Source organism: Squalius cephalus (genome assembly GCF_949319135.1).
Source record: "Squalius cephalus genome assembly, chromosome: 12".
NCBI classification, from domain to species: Eukaryota; Metazoa; Chordata; class Actinopteri; order Cypriniformes; family Leuciscidae; genus Squalius; species Squalius cephalus.
In genome coordinates this window covers 29,197,581-29,218,676 of record NC_137133.1, presented here as the reverse complement: position 1 = coordinate 29,218,676, position 21,096 = coordinate 29,197,581, and the positions used below count along the sequence as shown (strand labels likewise).

The 21,096-nt window shown below is 35.4% G+C and overlaps 1 protein-coding gene across 1 annotated transcript in view; it reads right to left on the bottom strand.

Moving 5' to 3' along the window:
• The window catches only part of ehd3 (EH-domain containing 3), a 28,711-nt gene extending 7,987 nt beyond the window's left edge, over positions 1-20,724 (bottom strand). Inside the window, exons 1-3 of the mRNA XM_079888201.1 lie at positions 19,960-20,724; positions 16,027-16,203; positions 13,755-13,852 (exon numbers count right to left, since the gene is read on the bottom strand). Coding sequence (XP_079744327.1) covers positions 13,755-13,852; positions 16,027-16,203; positions 19,960-20,186 — 502 coding nt within the window. The 5' untranslated portion in view covers positions 20,187-20,724. The remainder of the gene's footprint in view (positions 1-13,754; positions 13,853-16,026; positions 16,204-19,959) is intronic.
• Between the last annotated feature and the right edge of the window lie 372 nt (positions 20,725-21,096).

The following is a 21,096-nucleotide window of genomic DNA, read 5'->3' as shown; positions in this document are numbered from 1 at the left end:
GCACAGTGAAACCGAGCTTTTTGTTTGAGCTGTGCAGAACGGACAATTTATCAGCCCATTAGACAGCACGCCGTGAGATCGATCACGACACAATTTTTACACAGAGCCAGCCGCCAGGAGATCCAGTAAGAAAGCATTTGAATTCACTGCAGTATTATTATCGCTGCAAGATCTAGTGAGAAGCATTCACAGAATTCTCTGTTATTAACCATAGATATCAGATCAAACAGCGCTAATGCGGAAACCAAAAGAAACATTGTGTCATGAACAAACAAGTTATAGAAGGCTTTAAGTAGTAACGCTAACTGTAACCATGGTATTGTGGCAGAAATGGTTTCATTTCAGGGTTCATATAATCTTTTGAGAGTGAAACCTTTTTCAAGGATTTCAAAGCTATAAATATTATTCAATTTAAATGTTATTTTAACATGATGACCAAAAATAAAAATTATTTGCATTATATTTAGTTTTTACATGTTACTTTTGTTAATAATATTTATTGTTATCTGCATTTCAGCTAGCTCAGTGCTTTACTGTCAAATGTACTGTCAAATTGCTGCACATATTAATGCAAAACAATAGTAAATTAAATTACATTTAACCCCAGCGCTACCAAATCAGGTGCTGGTGCCATCATAGAACTTTCTCAAATCTCAAACTTCTCTCAAATGTTAGTCTGGAGCCCTGTTATAGTTTTTATAATTAATATTTTGAATTAGCTTTTATTTTTATTTTTTAAGTTTTTGGCTCTACTATTTCAATAATTACCATTTGGGACACACTTGATGGGAGAACAATATGAAGGTTTATGAATAACTAATATATTCAACCCTGGAATGTTAAGTTTTTTTTTCTGAAAGGATAAAAGGCAATGATGACTGACCAAGCTTTGCTTTTGAGCTAGGTCAATCTGTCATTGCTTTTGTTCTGATGTATATCTTCTGTAACATCATCCAGATTAGTGCGAGTTACACCGTCAGTGCACCACCTTTATACCCAAAGGGTTTTGGCACGACCGTGATTGAAAAAAAGAGAGTATATTTCCATAAGTTATAAGTTGGCAGTTCTGTTGGGAGGAATTAGTGTGTTAATATTTCAAATCAGTGACATGGAATATGGCTGACATAAACATTTCTTCCACAGGAAGATTCCATGCCTACAGGAATGGGGTGGACCATCCCTTCCGATTTGGCAGTTTCACACGGAGAGGCTTTATTGTCACCTGCAATAGTGTGTTTTTTCTTTTCAACAACTTATAGATCTCTATCCAGTACTGTTGTAACTTCAGACTAAGACTAGCAAACTCAAAGATCTAAGAAAGACAACATCTACAGTAACAGACACATGAGACGGTGTCATTGAGAGCAGGACAATAACAGCGGTGAAACTGGGCTTGGCATTACAGATGTGATTATATTGTTGAAGAGGGACAGATCTGAGTGTTAATATCAGGAGGCCCTGTGATTTCACAGCAGGTCTGGAGTGCTGGAACTTCATTGGCGTAATAAGCTGCAGGTGTTAACAGTAGTTCGGCAATATCTACAATACCTCCATAAGGACATTTATGCAGGCTGCTATAACCACAGCCATCTTCTGTAGCAACTGTTCATGGGAAGAAAAAGATACAAAGATATCAAATTACAGTTACACAGGAAAAATAGGATAGACTTTTAATTAGAAATGTCTCAAATTCTTCCTTGAATGATAAAAGGGAAAGTTTAGGTAGTTAATGGCACTAGAAAGAGAAATACGGTATGGAATGAATAGATAATAAAAAAATTTTTAAAAACATGGGGGAAAAGGGAAATGAAAGAAAATGGTTTTGGCTGATGCTGTGCTGCATTTCTACACTGCAACGTCCTGAACTGATGAAGATGCTAAAAATATGTCAATCATACAACATGCACAATAAAAAACAAACAAACAAAAAAAACAATCACAAAAAACATAATTTCAATGGACAATGTCTATACGGACATCATTGAAACTAATGATTTCTTTCAGTTCGGTTAAAGGGGTGGTATAATGCCCTTTTCACAAGATGGAAAATAAGTCTTTGATGTCCCCAGTGTGTATGTGAAGTTTTAGCTCAAAATACCCCACAGATATTTTTTTAGCATGTTAAAATTGTCACTTTTTGAGGGTGAGCAAAAACGCACCGTTTTGTGTCTGTTCCTTTAAATGCAAATGAGCTGCTGCTCCCCGCACAGAGGGCGGAGCTTCAACAGCTTGCATTCACATGGACATGCACTGAAAATTTCTAAAACTTTTAGCCTTTTATGTTCAAACCGGATTCAGACAATGATGGAGAGACTCAAGAAGAGGTGACAACATGTAGAATGCAACAGGACGTTTCTGAATGGTTAGTTGATGAATTTATGTAGCTTATGTGTAGTTACCTTCTAGTCACTGATTAGCATATTCTGTCTTGAAAATCTATAAATCGTGTTCAGGGGGCGGGGTTTATGTAAATTTTAGGGTTAGTGATGTCACTAACCCGGGAGGAATGTTGTGTATAGTCCTTACCAGCCGTTTGTTAAAAAGTGAATTCTTTAAAAGCAAATATCTCCCTTTACTTTGAACTTTGAGCGTTGTAACTTTGCAAATGTTGTTTATGATCAAACAGCAACATTACACACTAACTAAAGTTAAAAAAGTGAAATCATAATCAACCACACCTTTAAAATGTTGATTCAGTAACCGCTCCTATGGATTCAGTTCAGTGAAAGTCAGACTGATTCAAACTGGTAACCCAACATTTGAACTATACATTAAGAGATCCAACTGATTTGTCCAAGAATCAGACTACACTGGTTGTGCTGTATGTTTTTGATTCGCAAAAAAAGAAGCGACTCAGAATCAGACTACAATGGCTGTGTTGGATGTTATTGATTAACTAAATAGAACCAGCTCATGAGAGTCATTTTGTTTATGAATCAGATTACAATGGTTGTGCTGGGTGTTATTGGTTCAATGAAAAGAACATGCTGATATGAGTAATTTGATTATGAATCAGATTACACCGTATGAGCCGGATGTTAGTGATTCGCTAAAAAGAACAAGGTCATAAGAATCCTTTGTTAATGAATCAGACTACATTGGTTGTGTCAGATGTTAGTGATTCACTAAAAAGTACCAGCTCATAAGAATCATTTGTTCATGAATCAGACAACATTGGTTGTGCTGGATGTTACTGATTCACTAAAAAGTACCAGCTCATAAGAATAATTTGTTCATGAATCAGACAACATTGGTTGTGCTGGATGTTGCTGATTCACTAAAAAGAACCAGCTCTTAAGAATCATTTGTTCATGACTCAGACTCTATTGATTGTGCTGGATAGTACTGATTCACTGAAAAGAACCATCTTATAAGAATCATTTGTTTGTGAATCAGACTACACCAAGGCTGTGTCCGAAATCACCCCCATACCCTTAAATAGGGCACTATTTGAGGGGACAGCCGTCTGAAACCATTGTGGAAGTTATTGAGTGCACTCATTCAATCCCACAATGCACCACAATAACAAGTGTACAACCAGAGCCCGTCTACGGAGAGCCTGCCCACTCCCTATTAAGCCCTATTGTACCGAATTTTGGTTGTAGTACCACCAGAGTTCCACTGGGGGCGATCGCCCATGAGAGCAAAATGAATGGGAGTCTATGGAGCTAGACGGCTAAATTTGTCTCTTTCACCCGATTGCCGTTGAGAAATCTCAGATCTGATTGTAGATTTTGCAAGTTCAACATGGGTTTTAGGTCGAAAGTTGAATGAACGAGTACTTATGTCGTTTTGATTTCTTACAGGTTGAGTTGTTGTTGCCCATAACACGCTAGCATTCTGCTAATGACGTCAGCATTCTGACGTCATTGACATTTTGAAAGACTTTTTAAAGCAAATAAGTGACTCTAAAAAATCTAACACCCAGCAATGTGTAATTTCTTTGCATCTCCTTTCGAATACAACATTCAAATTACTAGACAAAAAATTATATCCTGAGAAAAGTGGATTTTGAGGGGTATACCGCCATTGACCTCCATTCATTCTGAACTCGTCCTGTGAGCGCCCTCATATGGAATCAGAGTGGAACTGCAACCAGTTCAGAAGCCGGAAGTTTACTGAGAGTGAAACTTCTCTGGTACAACTGATGCGGCTCAACGGCTAGAGAATACCCATAATGCACTGTGAGTCGCGCGGTGAATGAATTCCTGCGTCTTGCCAGGAGATGGCGCCGCAGCTGGATCAATCATCCATCCATTTTACAAACCGCGCTGGTCCAGCGCAATATCATACAGGTACAAATTTCTTTTTAATTGATTATTAAATTGTTTAATTACAGTTTATACATGCTAGTTTCCATGACAGAGTTCAGTATAGATCTTTTCATTACTACTGGAGCTGCCAGTTTGCAATGTTTCAATGAATTATTAAACAGCAAGCACAAAATATGCAAAAACTGCAGCCCTTCCAGGGCTCTCAGAGTCCGAATTCACTCACTCGTTTTAATTCACTCCTTCAAGTGGACTATATTACTGGAATAACGTAGGGAATAATGAATGAGGGTATAGGGGGCGATTTCGAACACAGTTCAAAACATGTCTGATGCGACTAAATGGCAAACATTTTCACAGCAAGTTTAATGCATAATTTACATCATTCAATAATTAAGTCAATAGGAATTAAGTCAATTAAGTCAACTAAGTCATAAAAATGTCAAATTAAGACTTTTTAATCTCAATGTAGGCTACAAGGTGTTTCACATATTGTTGCAATCTGAGCCCCTAACCTTTTTCTAATTCAAGACAAACAGCATCAGGTGTGAGGTTTTGAGCTCTGTGTGGTTCAGAGCCAAGGTATTATTTAACAGTATTCTACTACAACAGTAATGCCATTAAATGAACCTTAACCACAAACAGAGCAATTTAAGTGACCAATGCTTATCTACAAACCTACACCGGAGCCACTCTCATCTGTTAAACAGTCAGCTGAACATATAATACAACAGAACTCCAGTGATTGGATTTGGCAGGAAGTATTTCCTGAAGGAAACAAGGTCTATTTCACAGCACCTGACTGTGGTGGAGGTAGAGGAGAGCTGGGAATGATAAAGCTATCTTGGGAGCAGTGCTGGCAAGCGGTCAATAGAGCCTTACAGCTGCACGCTCAGAAACACGCTGCACTGCCAAACACTTGAAAATGGAGTAGAAGAGAGGGAGAAAGGGATAAGGGGTCCTACAGTATTACAGCGATGAAAAGTTGAATGATGAAGCTAATGGCCATTCTCTACTAAATGACTCTCTAAGCAGTGGAGTAACTAGGATCATATGGGCCCAACTGCAAAAAAAAACAAAAAACGTAGTTTATATACATACAGTATATACATACACACACACACACACACATACATACAAAAATACGACTTTAATATTGGTATCATGGTCGGCTATATTGCAAATATACTGTATGCTGTGTCGGTGTTTGTCAGACAAAGTTTATAATGCGTTTTTTCTGCGAGATGCCATTCTTGTAATGGATGAAAAAGTGCTGATGGTTGTCAGAACTGTTCAGGCGTTATTAATGGAGTCATCTGGGTGAGGAAGCATCTTTTAGTGCTGGTGCTCTATTCTTTACATCAGTAAGGTTACTCTGACATTGATACTGCAGGTGCTGTCAGGAAAAGGCTGAGTTAATCTCACCTAGCCAAATTATGATTATATATTAGGGTCATTAAGATTTTTTTAAAGAAATATATACTTTTATTCAGCAAGGATGCATTATATTGATCAAAAGTGGCAGTAAAGACTTAGATTGTTAGAAAAAAAGATATATTTCAAAGAAATGCTGGTCTTTTGAACTTTCTAATCTATTCAAAGACTCCTGAAAATAATACATCACTGTTTTCATCATTGCTAATGATAAGAAATGTTTCTTGAGCAGCAAATCAGCATATTAGAATGTTTTCTGAAAGATCATGTGACACTGAAGACTGGAGTAATCATGCTAAAAAAATTAGCTTTGCCATCCCAGGGATAAATAATAAAATTGATAAGAGTTATTTTAATTGGTAGTATTTCACAATATTACTGTATTTATTTTTTTGAACAATTAAATAAAGCCTTGGTGTGCATTAGAGACTTAAAAAAAAAAGTCTATGTAAATGTTTCTCTACATGTACAATGGGGACCACAAGTAGAAGATCTCAAGTGAAAATGCTTTATTTTTGTATTTTTCTATGTTAAAACACTTTCCCCATAACAAATATTACTAGCATAAGTCGTCAAACTGAAAAAGTAAGTTAAGAATTATAAATTGCCCAATTTCTTAATTAGTGTTGAATCTTATTATGTTTCTTATGTCACTTTTATATCAAATCATGTCATCATGTTTTAAATATTTCAAAATCCTAAAACTTTATGTATAGGTTTAAATTTGATTCTGAATCCCAGATTTTTAATGTGGTCTCAGACTCTTGGGACCCACTATATATCTTCTGTAAAGCTCTTTATAAACACTACAGAATTGAGTGCAAGAAAGAAAATCAGACCTGACAGTTTCAGCCTGTTTTTATGTTGTGCGTGTTTAAAAAAAAATTATCAAATGACGACCATGAAAGACCTGTGGGTGTGCCGTCTGGGACAAGGCTGAGTAGAAAGACAATAAGAGCAGCTATAATTACAGACACACACACACAGCGAGCATAAACATGAACACATGCACCTGGCTGAACACACCTGGCCAAATCCTCCTCACAAACAAATCTCACAGAGCACACAGGCAATCCAGGAACAACAGACATTTTGGCTTACTTATTTAATTGAGTGCATATGAACCACTGCCTACAGGAAGAAGCGAAATGAGCTCCCTGTAGTCATGAATATGAGAGAGAACGTTCCTCACTGTCATCTCATGTGACTGCGGGAGAAATTCCACAGTCACGCTTGACATAATCAAAGAACAGAGGGCACATGACAGACATTTTCTCATTACGTCCTGCTAAATACAACCATCACACTGACGTGTAAATGAGACTTCTGGAGAGAGAAAATGAAGACAGCAGGGATGCTAATTTAACTAATCTGGGTCTGATTCTGATTCTTTAAAGCATTAGTTCACCCAAAAATGAAAAAAAAAGTGTCATCATTTACTCACCCTCATGTCATCAAACCCGTAAGACTTTCATTCATCTTCAAACCAAATTAAGATTTCTGTCCCTACACTGACACTCCACACAACTACCACTTTTTTGACGATTCAAAAAGTTAATAAAGAGATCATAAAACTAATCCATATGAATCGAGCAGTTTAGTCTAAATTTTATGAAGAGTTGTATAAACATAGCCATTATGTTAAGACAGTGTCTTAAGATCTAGCAAGGTCCACTTAGCAGTTAGTCAATTGGCATTCAGTCTTACTTTTCAGTATCAAATTAGGCCAATCTACATTTGTATGCAACTGATTTAAAAAAAAGTTATGAGCAGTCTTAAAGGAAAAAAAAGAAAAAAGATCTTAGTGGTTTATGCAACCGGCCCCAGTTCTTGATTCTCAATCCTGAAAAAAAGAGAGACAGACGAATAGAGAAAGTGAAAGAGATAACTGTTCTAGCAACTCATGTTCAAGCAGGAAGATTGATCGCAAAACACTAGATTAATGCGTCGCTGCCCGATGAAACTCACGTATGTCCAAAACGGTTACTTTTCAGGAAGTGAAAAAAACACCTAATTTCAAAAGCAGTTGAACGTAGCGTTGTCATACTTGGTACGGCATCTTTAAATGTAACCATATTCTTGCCAGTGTAATGATATAATCCACATTTGACCAAAATCGAGTTTAAATGGACATACGTGCATATTTTACAGTAACGGTGGTCGATACGCGTTCTTCCGATCATTAATTAGAATGGCCAAGTCGCGTTTCATATTGACAGATGAATAGGCTACGCTCAGTTTATTAAATAGCCTACGTCTCAGTTTATTAAATACGCTCAGTTTATTAAATGTCTCTTGCAAACTATGAAGGGACAATGAATCAATACACTCATTGCTGACCCCAGGGGCGGCGCGTACATAGGCGAACTAGGCAATTGCCTAGAGCGGCACTTTTGTAAGGGCAGCAAAATGTGTGCCAACCGGGAATGAACAATTCACAAAATAGGCTAGGCTATATGATCATATAATCATACATAATCAGAGAGTAGCCTTTTTCTTTTCGTTTTGAATTATTTCGTTTAAAGACTTTTCAAGCTTTGTGTATTTGATGTCTTTCTCATGTCTGTGTGAGGCATACACTGAGTTTCGTTAAGTTAGGATGAGATGCACTCCACTTAACGTGCAATGCAAGTGACCGCGCGGGCGCCTCCATGATTATATTGTCTGCTATATATATATGCTTCTTATTTATTAAATCCACTCCAGGCAATTGGTTGATGAAAAATTGATTAAAATTAAGATACAATTTATACAAAACGAAATTCACTTTAAAGAAAGGCTTTCTACAAAACCAAACTTAATGAAGTGGTCAAAATCATGTCTGACCCGTCTCAAATTGTGCATCCTATTACTCGTGCTGTTCACTTTTCATACTTTCAACAGTATAGTAGACCTACAGACTCTATTTGTACAAATTGCTGCACATTCATTTAATTCTGAATTTTGCACACACAAGTTGAAAGGCTTCAAATCAAGTTCACGGATAATTGTGCGTGCATTTATTAATCATTATGATACTAAAATCATAGCAAAGTAGGCTATGCTATGTACAAAAAAAAAAAAAATAGCCATTTCTGTTTTTTTCTTTTAAACAAAAAAACAAGATGCACCCTTTTTTTTACATTTCATCTTTCATTCCGAAATAGAATAATGAATGAACGAAAAAGTACACGGACCCAACATGTAGGCTATAGCCTTTTTACCCGTTATCAATCTAAATTAATCTCGTTTTTAATTTAACTTAATTTCGTTTTTCTTTATTTCAATTTCGTTTTTCTTTATTTAAATTTCGTTTTTTTCTTTATTTAATTTTCGTTTTTTCTTTCTTTAAATGTCATTTTTCTTTATTTAAATTTCATTTGTTCTTTTTTTAAATTTAGTTTCTTCTTTATTTAAAATTCGTTATTCTTTATTTAAATCTACCCTTTACTGTGTCAGTAATTTATTAGTCAGAAAAATATTAGACTACCTTAAAAGTATTGCTTAAGTTAACAGGCCCGTGCGTTAACATCTCCACAATAAACAGTGACAATTACTTCGTCTAGACCATTTACCGGTAAATAACAGTTGTACATATATTGCAAATGTATAATAAACTTGAACAGTTGTCAAAAACAAACGTTTGCTGATACTTTACCTCACAGAGTTATTCGGCTATCCAATGCTGAGCTACCAGAGACTCTTAGACCCGCGAGATGCCTCCACAGGGCGGGAGATACGCGGCGTGATTGACAGCTTTGACACCAAATGTATATACGTGAAAATCAGATGACATGATTTCACAACTTTTCATTGGTCATTTAGATATGTAAAGCATACTGCTTGCCGGAAATGAACCTGGACATTCTATCCGTCGAAAAATCTCAAAATCAGCAAAATGGACATATGCGGTTTTCATCGGACAGCGACGAATGCTATGAATAAAGCAGAATGCAGTTTGGTGTAAAGGTGCCAGTAGTTGGCAAGAAACCGCTTGCTCTTATCACATGCCCTCATGTGTGAGAACACTCCAAATGACTCAATCCACAATTCAATGGCAACTTTAAAAGCTCAACAACAACAACATGTTCACTGCAATCAACAGCTCTTTAAAGCCATAGCTACAGACTAGCACACATCAAAATCATTATCAGTCAATTTAAAACCCTTTTAGCACCACATGTTGATCAAGGCTGGAAAACCTGGAAGAGAGGGAAACTCTCTGAGAGAACAAAGGAAATTAACATTTGAACTCACTCTTGTGCACTATCAGAATCATCCTAATCTACATTTCTTTCCCTCTTCCCCCATCCCTTCTCCCTCATGCTGAAATCACCAAAATTCACCCAAGAATCTATATGGTTTAATGTGAATAATTATCATAGAGTATTACACATGTTTGGTATCATTTGAAATGTCTCAGTGCGACTGGTACAAAGGTCTCATTTCCAAAGAAGTAAAACAAAAGGTAATAAAGTTTTTAAGAATTTAGAGATAACTCGCACACAAAGGAGGGTGGGTCTTCCATGCAAATGGCCTCCTGCTCTCGAAAGGTGTAAACTCCGAATGCAAATTCTCATTGTTAGCATTGTTATTTCCATGTGAAAAGAAGTTTCTGTCTATATAATGAAAGGCAACAAGAGGCTCAGCGCGATTTGTAGCTCGAATTGGCCCGTGATGCTGAGAGTGACCGAGACCCTCAGCATTATGTATTTCCTAATGTCAAGGTTTGCATCTTCTCTCTTTATTCCAGAGCATTTGATGTTTTGTATTTATTATCTTTGAACTGATTATGAAATTGGCATGATACTTTTACCTAACATAATAAATTGTAAACATTTGATTTTATTCTAACGGACTCTGACATTACTTTCAGTAAAGAGTTAAAAAGAATAGTCAAACATTCACTACATTTAATGATGCACAGATATCATTAAAACCTTTTCATTTATGGAGTCAGATGAAATAACGAGAAAATACGTATGAGAAAATGTATTTCATTTAATCAAATTACTTTGCCAAGAGGAAAGACAGTATCGCGCAAAAACCTTCACCCGATGACCGAATGCCTCCATTGGGCCGATCAAGTCGGGCTTAACATGTCTACTCTGTGTATACTTTTTTTTTAAACATAATTATTTTGATGTTAAAATACTTTTCACTGTTTACCTAAGAAAGACTGCAAGTACAGCATTTGTCAACTGAGTGCAAACACTGTGAATACTACTGTACACTTTACCGTTCCAAAGTTTGAGTAACATTTTTAAATGTTGCAAAATATATTTGAAAAGTCTTATGCTCATCACTGCTGTATTTATCAAAAGCACAGTAAAATAGTAATAGTGTAACATTTTATTAATTTAAAATTACTGTTTTCTATTTTAATACATTTCAAAATGTAATCTATTCCTTTGATGGCAAAGCTGAATGTTCAGCATCATTACTCCAGTCTTCAGTTTCACATGAGCCTTCTGAAATCATTCTACCGTAATATGCTGATTTGATGCTCAAGAAATATTACCTTCTTACTATCAATGTTGAAAACATTGGAAACCATGATACATTGTTTTTTTCATGATTCTTTGATGAATAAAAAGTTTAAAAGAATGGCATTTATTTGAAATAGAATATCACATTTGAATTTGAAATTAGATTTATTTGAATGGCATTTATTTGAAATGTGAAATACAATAGTCTTTTATAAACCTTTACTGTCACTTTTGCTCAATTTAAAGCATTATTACTGAACAAAATGAGTAAATCCTTCAAATTTACTGACCCCAAACTTTTGAATGGTAGTGTATACTGTGTATGTACTGAATAAAAAAAAGTATGTATATAGATGAGATATCTGGAGTATATTTGCCAAAAATGTGGAGTATTCAACCAAAGCACACTACGGGTCACTGTATCCCACAATGCAATGTGCTTGGCCTTCCTTTTCCAGTAAACATCCTATTAACATCACATTTTTCCCCCAAATATTTGATCGACTAAAAGTTAAAACATTCTTACACAAACACAGATGCATGCAAAATAGTTTTCATTTCTGAGATGACTGCAGTACGCCAAATGTAATATGACAACACTGTAGCATACTCCTGTTTGAAATGATTATCATTACATAATGCATACCGTTTCACATGATATATTGAATAGTAGGCAGTATTGAATGTATACACTAGTACTGTGCATCTATCATCCATTTGGTGCCTCTATAGGCACAGAAATGACACACTTCTGCTTGAACTTCTGTTCTGCAGTAGTACAAATAATTTTTAGAGAGGCTCAAGTATCAGATGACGATTAATTTTACTGTCAAGTGACCACCTCTAAACCAACATTTACTACTTTCTGCACAAATGTGGGCTGCTAAATATTTGTTCTCTGAAATCACATCTGAAATGACCTTGGGGAGCCCAGCTCTTGGCTCAGGCCTCAGAAACATGAGTGTCTATAATCCTCTGGTGTATCAGTTCGGTCTGTGAGGCTCAGTGCGGTGACTGGGTAAAATGAAAAGTGCTGATGCCAGGAAGCACAGTGGCAATACTACCCTCAGCTGCAATAGAGTTTTCTGAATGAGTGATGAAGTAACCATGTGCTAATTGTTGTTACAAGGCCATCTGTACAGTAATTTAACTAGAAGTTACTGTATAGTATTTTTTATATCACTGAAATGTCATTTATATATGAAAGTAGAGATACACCAAAATGAAAATTCTGGGCTGAAAATTCAGGAAGCACTTGGCCAAAAACCAAAACCAAATTAATTAATTAATTAATCAATCAAACTTATTTAATAAGAGTTGTACAAACACTTAAACATAAGGTAGTTTTCCTATCAACTGTTTAACTCTTTCAACTGTTTAACTGTTTGACAGAAATTTCCGTCATTTATGAGACGATGCTTTCCGACAAACTTTCAGGCTTTCCATGTTTTCTTGTATTATAAAACCAAATTAGTATCAAAATATCTGCCAAACTTGTTATCCATCACTATAAGCAGCAAACCAGAGGACGAAAAGAAGCACACACCAACCATTCCTTGATACAAATACAGCTGTGGATGAAAAAATATTTGGTGCAAACCTAACCCCTTTGGTGCAAAACTATTGTTTGTTTGTCTATTACGTTTTATGCACTAGTTTCACACTATAAGGCCTGCTATGAGGCCATTGAATTTTGTATATGTCCTTACAGTTTAGAAGCCAAAACAACACCCTTCTTCTTGATAAAGCCTCGTCTCACCATGTTCTAAGACTTTCAACACATCACAATTAAAAACAGATTGAAACTTCGCTTACACAATACACCATCACATGCTGTTACTCTTCATGAGAAAATCATGGACAAATACTGAAAAAATTCTAATCACTTTTTTCAAGATCAAGTCTTGTGGTTAGAATTTCCTAAGGAACATCTTTTTCAGTTGTGACTTTTTCAGTCCCAGGGAAAACAAAGAACTAGTATTCAAATTTTAAATCACATGAACTTGATATGCTGTTCTGGTATGGACTGGTATAACCAACCAAAACAATAGTAAGCTATTACATCTAGTATTGCTAATGTGTAAAATGATCGACTTTAAACCTCCAACCCTTAATATTTGAAACTGTGACAGTAATATTTGATATTTCCTGCAAAAAAACAAAACAAAACAAAAAAACAGTACAAACATGTATAATGAAATTAAGGTTTGGCAAATCCAACTTAATTACATTTGAGAAGTTTTGGGGAAGCCATGGAGAAACTGGATATGCATCTGATATCATGTAGACTGCGGTTCAAAGGTTTAGAATCAGTAAGATTTTATACAAAAGATTACTATTTCAAATTAATGCTGTACTTTTGAACTTTCTATTCATCAAAGACTCCTGAAAAAAAATGTTTCAGTGTTTCCACAAAAATATTGAGCAACTTTCTATATAAGAGACTTCTTTCAAAAACAGTAAAAAAAAAAAGTTTCCTGACCCAAACTTTTGAACAGTAGTGTATATACAATAGCTCCTGGGTCAGTCGACATTTTTATTTTGCGCACATGTGCGTTTATGCATTTTGGCTGTCGGTTACCTCTGCTGATCCTTTGTTTCTCTCCGCTCAGGATTCCTGGAGTGTCAATCACACTGATGCTCTCCAGAACAGGATTGGGTAGCTGGGCACACACAAACCTGAAGGCCAACCCAAACAAACAGGAGTCACACTCAAGGACACTGCAATCCTTCTTCATCCCACTTTCTACACTTATATTCCTCATTTTTGATTTGAGCTTGTGCTTCTTCTCTCTTTAAAGTGAAAATATTCATCCCACTTTCAACAGTTTTATGCTTCATTCTTGATTTGAGCTTGTGCTCAACAAGCTCTCAACTAAAAAGTCCTAAATATGCAAAACTGTGAAGTTGCAGTAACTTGGCATAGATATAAGGAGCAGAGTGCCATAAACCATTATTTTACCCCTGAAGTTTGACCAAGTTGGACATGGTAAAACATAAAAAGCAAGTAAGACTTTACATTTTTATAGCCTGAGAAAAAATGTCGGCCCTGAGACGCTTTAAAAGCAAGCCAAAATGTTATGCATGGCTTTTGTGGCTTATAGTGTGTGAACTAGGCCCAGAAAAATTGTGTCATGTTTTGGAGTGAATTGCTAAGGACCTCAGGCTAGGGAAACTTTTTCCTAACATCATTTGCTCTTCTTTTGACCATTACTATTAGAACATGTTGGACACAAACAACTTGAAAGCACTGAAGAGAACATTCTAGCATGAACATTTACTGAACATCTGGCAACAAACCTAACGCTAGTACAACATATCTAGCGGTTTAGGCCAAATATGAACGTTTTAAGCTGGAGAGTTTTATTTAATATGAGAAACTACTCAAAATAAAAAAAATGATCTAATTGCAAAATAACCATATTTGTAGCGGTCTTGCTTGTATTGTCAAATAATTTGATGTATAATTATATGCAGTAGTTTACACCATGTACACTGAGCTGCTGCTATTTGTGCATTCATAAATTATATACATATCTAAAAATATATCTGAAAACCAGGGCAGTTGTCTCAAGCATTTCAAATTACATAAACCCACAGCCAAAAAGGGTGCATGACAAGTAATATCGCATGAGCATGTTTACTACCTCCTTGTACCAAACTGTGAAGAGAAAATGTATTTGCAGAAAGACGGTAAAGAGGAATTTCACCAAAATTTCTGTAACCATTTACTCAAGTTCATGTCATTCTTTTCTTCTGTGGAACTCAAACTATTTTTTTTTGTCCACACAATGGAGGTCATTATTGTTTTGGTCCCTGCTGTTTTTCATATTGACATTCTTCAAACTATCTTCTCACAGAAGAAAGTCAGTCATACAGTTTTGGACTGACATGTGGTTAAGTAAATGATGACAGTACTTTCATTTATGGGTGAATTATCCCTTAAAAAGTGTGTGTTGCTGGTCTTCTGACAGAATTGCATGAGACAATTTCAAAAATATGCAACTTGGTTGATTCTCGATTGCAAAAGGCAAAGAGTTTTTTTTGCTGATTTGCACAACAAGCAGCGCAGCCTGCCAAACCCTCAGACTACTACGTGCAGCACAGACCACTTGCACAAATAATCACATGCATGCGATTGCATCCTTAGGGATTTATTCATAAAAACTGTCACACTTTTATTGTTGAGTAATTTTCAGACTGTGAATGACAGCCTGCTTATGCTGGAGAGCTCTTTTCTGTCTGTGGCTTAATCATGTGACGGGAGGTCAGTGGATCAGACAGCATGAGGAAACTCAATCAAGAGGAGGAATGTTGCCTAGCACCAGCCCCCTCTGTGATGTCATCATGAGTCTGGAAGACCATGTTACTTCTGACATTTTTTTTATTGAAGATTTATGGAAACGTTTTTCAGGCAAGAAAACGAATCACCCCCAGGGAATTTCTATGTCAAAAAAATGTTGGTTTGATCTATCAAAATTCCTTGCTTCAAAAACTGAATTGGATATTGCCTTAACATTGTGCGATATAGTCTGTTATTTCTTTCATTGTATTTATAATATAGAATATATAGGAAATGCATAATTTTATTGGCAATTTTTTTTATTCATAAATGTAAACAATACCCAAATGTAAAACTTTTCTTCATTACTTGAATTATGACACTAAAACAATTAATAATAAAAAAAGACTCATAACTGTGAAATTGTATGACAAACTTTTGAATGTAGCCTAACCTGATTTATTGCCTCTTTTATATATATATATATATATATATATATATATATATATAAATATATATCATTTAAAATAAACATGAGAGCTAAAATAAAACATTAATGTTTTAATCTAACCTGTTAAGGAAGGCATTGCCAAAGGCGTTGAGTTTCCGAAAGGGTTTTTTGGGATCCACAACCAGTGCGTTTCCTGGAATTAGTCCTTCCATGTTGCCATGCATCACTGCTATGAAGGAGTCAGTTGTGGGTTCTGGACCAATCCGCATACCAGGGAAGTCCTGCTCCAGGAGATATCTATAAAAAGAGATTCATTTAGATCACTTCTAACACTTCTAACGAACATTATCATGTGTAAAATAAATATAAAAATAAACATTTTAAAGAATTTAACAGTACTTAAAGGAACACGCAGACTTTTTGGGACTTTAGCTTATTCACCGTATCCCCCAGAGTTAGATAAGTCCACACATACCCTTTTCATCTCCGTGCGTGCCGTAACTCTGTCTGACGCATCCACCGCTAGCCTAGCTTAGCACAAAGACTGGAGGTAAATGGCTCCAGCTAGCATACTGCTCCCAATAAGTGACAAAATAACGTCAACATTTTCCTATTTACATGTTGTGATTTGTATAGTCACTGTGTCTCATGTGACCTTGTTATTTGTACACGCTGTGACTAATACAAATCACAACATGTCCCAAAATTCCAATGTGTTCTCAGACTTGTAATGGACACTTCATAAGACCATGTTCACACGATTCGGATGGTTAAAGCAACACTCTAAAAGAGAATGCTAGTTTGCTAAGATAATGTTTACTCTTCTCGGAACAGAGTCATTCAAACAAACCCTGCTGTGGACATGTGACGGCACTGAGACTGTTTGGAATACAGTGTAGGTCAAAAGGAGAGTTTGAGTAACTACAGGACACTTGGCCTCAGCTGAAAACTTATTAGCTGCAGTTTATGCCAGTAACACAAGAGTGTCAACAGAACACTGGCGTCATTTGGGTGTTTTGCGAAGGCCAGTGTATCTAATACAGAGGAAGTTATCTTTTTTCTGTAACCCTGTGAAATCACAAAACTAAATTAAAACAAATCTGTCCCTGGCTCAAAATATACACAATCGGTCAAAAGTTTGGGGTCAGTACGATTTTTTTTTTTTTAAAGAAATTTATACTTTTATTCAGCAAGGATGCATTAAATTGATAAAAAAATATATATATTAAGGTGCACATTGATAAATGTTTCTTGAGCACCAAATCATACAGATACATCTTAGAGCTGGAGCCAGGCCTGTTCTGTTCTGTTGACAGGTTAACAGTCTCTGTCCAAGCTAAAATTATAGTACTATGTTAAACTTTGTTTAGCATGTAACATCAAGATCTGTATTCAATGAACACAGAAATTCTCATGTAAACATATGAATGATAAATCTGTATCACTGAAGTCATTACATTTTGTGGTTTGATTGTGAGGAATCTCAAGGAACTTGAAAAACTGGTTTTGGATGTTGCAAATGTGATTGTGACAGTTATTTAAATATATACCAAATATTTAAGTGGTGCTGTTTGACATGACTTTTAATAAATCATAAATGGGGAATGTTTTCAGATTTTACAGCAACACGTTGTTGCGAGCTTCTCTGATAAATGTTTCTTGAGCACCAAATAAGCATATTAGAATGATTTCTGAAGGATAATGTGACACTAAAGACTGGAGTAATGATGCTGAAAATTCAGCTTTGCAGTTACAAGAATAAATAATTATATTAAAACAGTTATCTTAAATTGGAATAATAATTGAAAATATCAGTGTTTTTGAGTATAAAATCAAAATAAACATTTAAAAAACAGTTATCTTAAATTGGAATAATAATTGACAATATCAGTGTTTTTGAGTATAAAATGAAAATAAACATTTAAAAAATATTACCTAACTTTTTGGTAGATACACTGATCTGGTCTATACATCACATAATGTACTGTATATTTAATCTATTAAAACTGTAACATATAATTTTAAATGTTTGTGCATAATCTAATTAACATTCATGAGCTACAACTTTGTGATGTCAAAACCAGGGGTATCTCCACCATTTATAATAAACAAAGTGACGAAAATGAATCAGAGCAACACTTTTGTATTATGCGACCATGTTGAAAAGATTCAGTGTTAAGCATGAAACTCCTCATGACATTATTATGAAGTGTTTCATGGGTTTTCGCACATTCAGGAAATATACAGAGAAAGTTGAGCTTATTTTCTTTCATAGTTATGTGTGCAGTCAGCAGAACAGACACTGTGTCCACTGAGGCTCTCACGACCCTCATGAATAATGCACAGGAGGAAAGAGAGTCAGAGCCAAAGTGAGAAGGCACATTTGTTACTGCTAGTGCAGGACAATACCTCACTCTCACATTTAAGACTCACCTCTAGTACAAACATGGCCTAGTTATTCAAAAAATCCCAGATTATGTTATTAAAATTAACTATAGCCAATGACATAACATTTTATGATGATTATGAATCAGAAAATATATACACTAAAATTCAAAAGTTTAGGGGTTGGTAAAATGTTTAAAGGAGTTTATGGTCAACATACTGTAAGACTGCATTAATTTACTAAAAAAATACAGTAAAAACAGTCATATTTTGATATATTACTACAATTTAAAATAACTTTTCTATTTTGATACATTTAAAATTGTATTTATTCTGGGAAAGCTGAATTTTCAGCATCATTACTCCAGTAATTACTTCAGTGTCACATAATACTTCAGAAATCATATTAATATGCTGATTTATCACTTAAGAAACATATTATTATCAGTGATGCACCTTGATATTTTTGTGGAAACCGTAATACATTAAAGGCTTTTTTCATAATAAATGCCGTTCAATGCATTCAAAATAGATTTTTTTCTTCAAAAGTCTTTTAATGCATTTTTTGCTGAATAAAAGTATTAATTTCCTTCATAAAATGTTGTTACTGACCTTTATTTTGAACAGTAGTATCATTCACAGTTAGAAGAAAAGTTGATTCATTAAAATTGTAGCATTATATAACTGTTTAAGAAAATCTACAACTTGCTTAATGAATTCAGAATGTTTGCAAATACCTACAAAAAAGCTCAAATAACTGTTAGACCTAATATCACACTTGCTTACAAAGTACTAACTTTAAGCTATTCGTTTAACTTATCTATCAGAATAATTTTGAGGTTAGTCTTAAAAATGTTGGAATGACCACATGACGACTTTTCAAATGGATAAATGGTGTGACTCTATCCACATTTACATGTCTAAACTTTTCTGCATTCTAGAACCTATTAGTGACAACAAGTAACTATGGCAATGCTGGAGTCATTGGAAGTGTCTCTTGTTGCCTGGTGAACTTTAGTAGTTTGTTGCATTTCTTTTTAGACTTAAAGCCTTAAATAACCCCTCAGACAAGCATCACACAGCAGCGACATTGTGTCATACAGATACATCTTAGAGCTGGAGCCAGGCCTGTTCTGTTCTGTTGACAGGTTAACAGTCTCTGTCCAAGCTAAAATTATAGTACTATGTTAAACTTTGTTTAGCATGTAACATCAAGATCTGTATTCAATGAACACAGAAATTCTCATGTAAACAGATGAATGATAAATCTGCATCACTGAAGTCATTACATTTTGTGGCTTATAGGATTGTGAGGAATCTCACATGGAACTTGAAAACCTGGTTTTGGATGTTGCAAATGTGATTGTGACAGTTATTTAAATATATACCAAATATTTAAGTGGTGCTGTTTGAGATGACTTTTAATAAATCATAAATGGGGAATATTTTCTGATTTTACTTCAACGTGTTTTTCAGTTGCAAGCTTCTCGGTCCTGAATATATCTTTCACAAAAAATAGGTGCGTGACACACAAAATATTCTTACATGTATCCTGTTAAATATTATATTATTATAATTATTAAAATATCATAAAGTTTCCTGGCTGATGTCCTTACAGTGCTCAGGACACCAGCACCTGTTTAACAGGAGCCAAAACACACATCATACCTTATAAAGCTGGTTTTGCCAGTGGAATACTGTCCCACCAGGAGAACCATGGGTTTATTGTCAAAATCTGCATCCTCCAAAGCGGGAGAGTGAAACTCGTGGAATTTGTAGTGCTCCTCCAGTGGAAGCAGTTTGGTTTTGTAGAGCTTCTTGAGTCCTTCACTGACAGTCTGGAAGACTTCTGGATCCTTCTTCCTCCTGTCATCGGTTCCTAACCAGCTGAACATGGTGCAATTCGAGAATAGGCAACCTTACACGATTATTTCGGTTTTCCTTGGACAATTATATCACAATATGCACCAACGAGCAGTATTCAAATGAATGACTTTTTTCTGACGTAGATGTATTTAAGAGTCCATTGAAAATGTTCCCTAGTCTCTAGGCCACTCACGACACAAAATGCACAAAAGACTAGACCATAATTAAAAAATATGATGCATTATAGAATATTCTGCGTATATGTTACGGTCAAAAACATAGCAAAACAGGTAGCCTTTCATTCAGGCTTTGTTAGAATAAAAGCGCGCGCCGCTACACGCAACAATGTATCACTCAGCGAACGCAATAAACACAGTGTTGGAAAGAGAGGAGAAAACAAGAGCGAAAATCCTGCAGCGGAGCAGATTCACTCACGATGACAGTCGTCCACAGGCTTTCCACTGCAGCAGATTTAAATGCCAGTGCGCTGGAGAAACCCGACACTGGAGGAAATGCCCCACTGCTGGCAAAGCCCCACCCAGAGCACAGGAGCTCAGTCAGGGATGCAGCGCCATGCTCGCGGATGGTGATGGTTGGAACTGCTCCTGCTTTCCTCCAGAGAGATTTTTATTTACATCATTACAATGATTGGTAAATAAAAAACATACTTCAAGGATGTATAATATAATATAATATAATATAATATAATATAATATAATATAATATAATATAATATAATAGTAAACAGTGGCATGTATCTCCAAGAAGTAAAAAAAAAACAACAACCTTAAATCTCAATAATATAAATACAAAAGAAAAGCATTATTTATCAGCACTTGAATTTAATCATAGTATCCCATATACATAGCGTACTGGCTATATTCGCATATCTAATGTGTAAAGGTAAAACAAGTGTAGTTGAAAATGTCCACCTGGTGG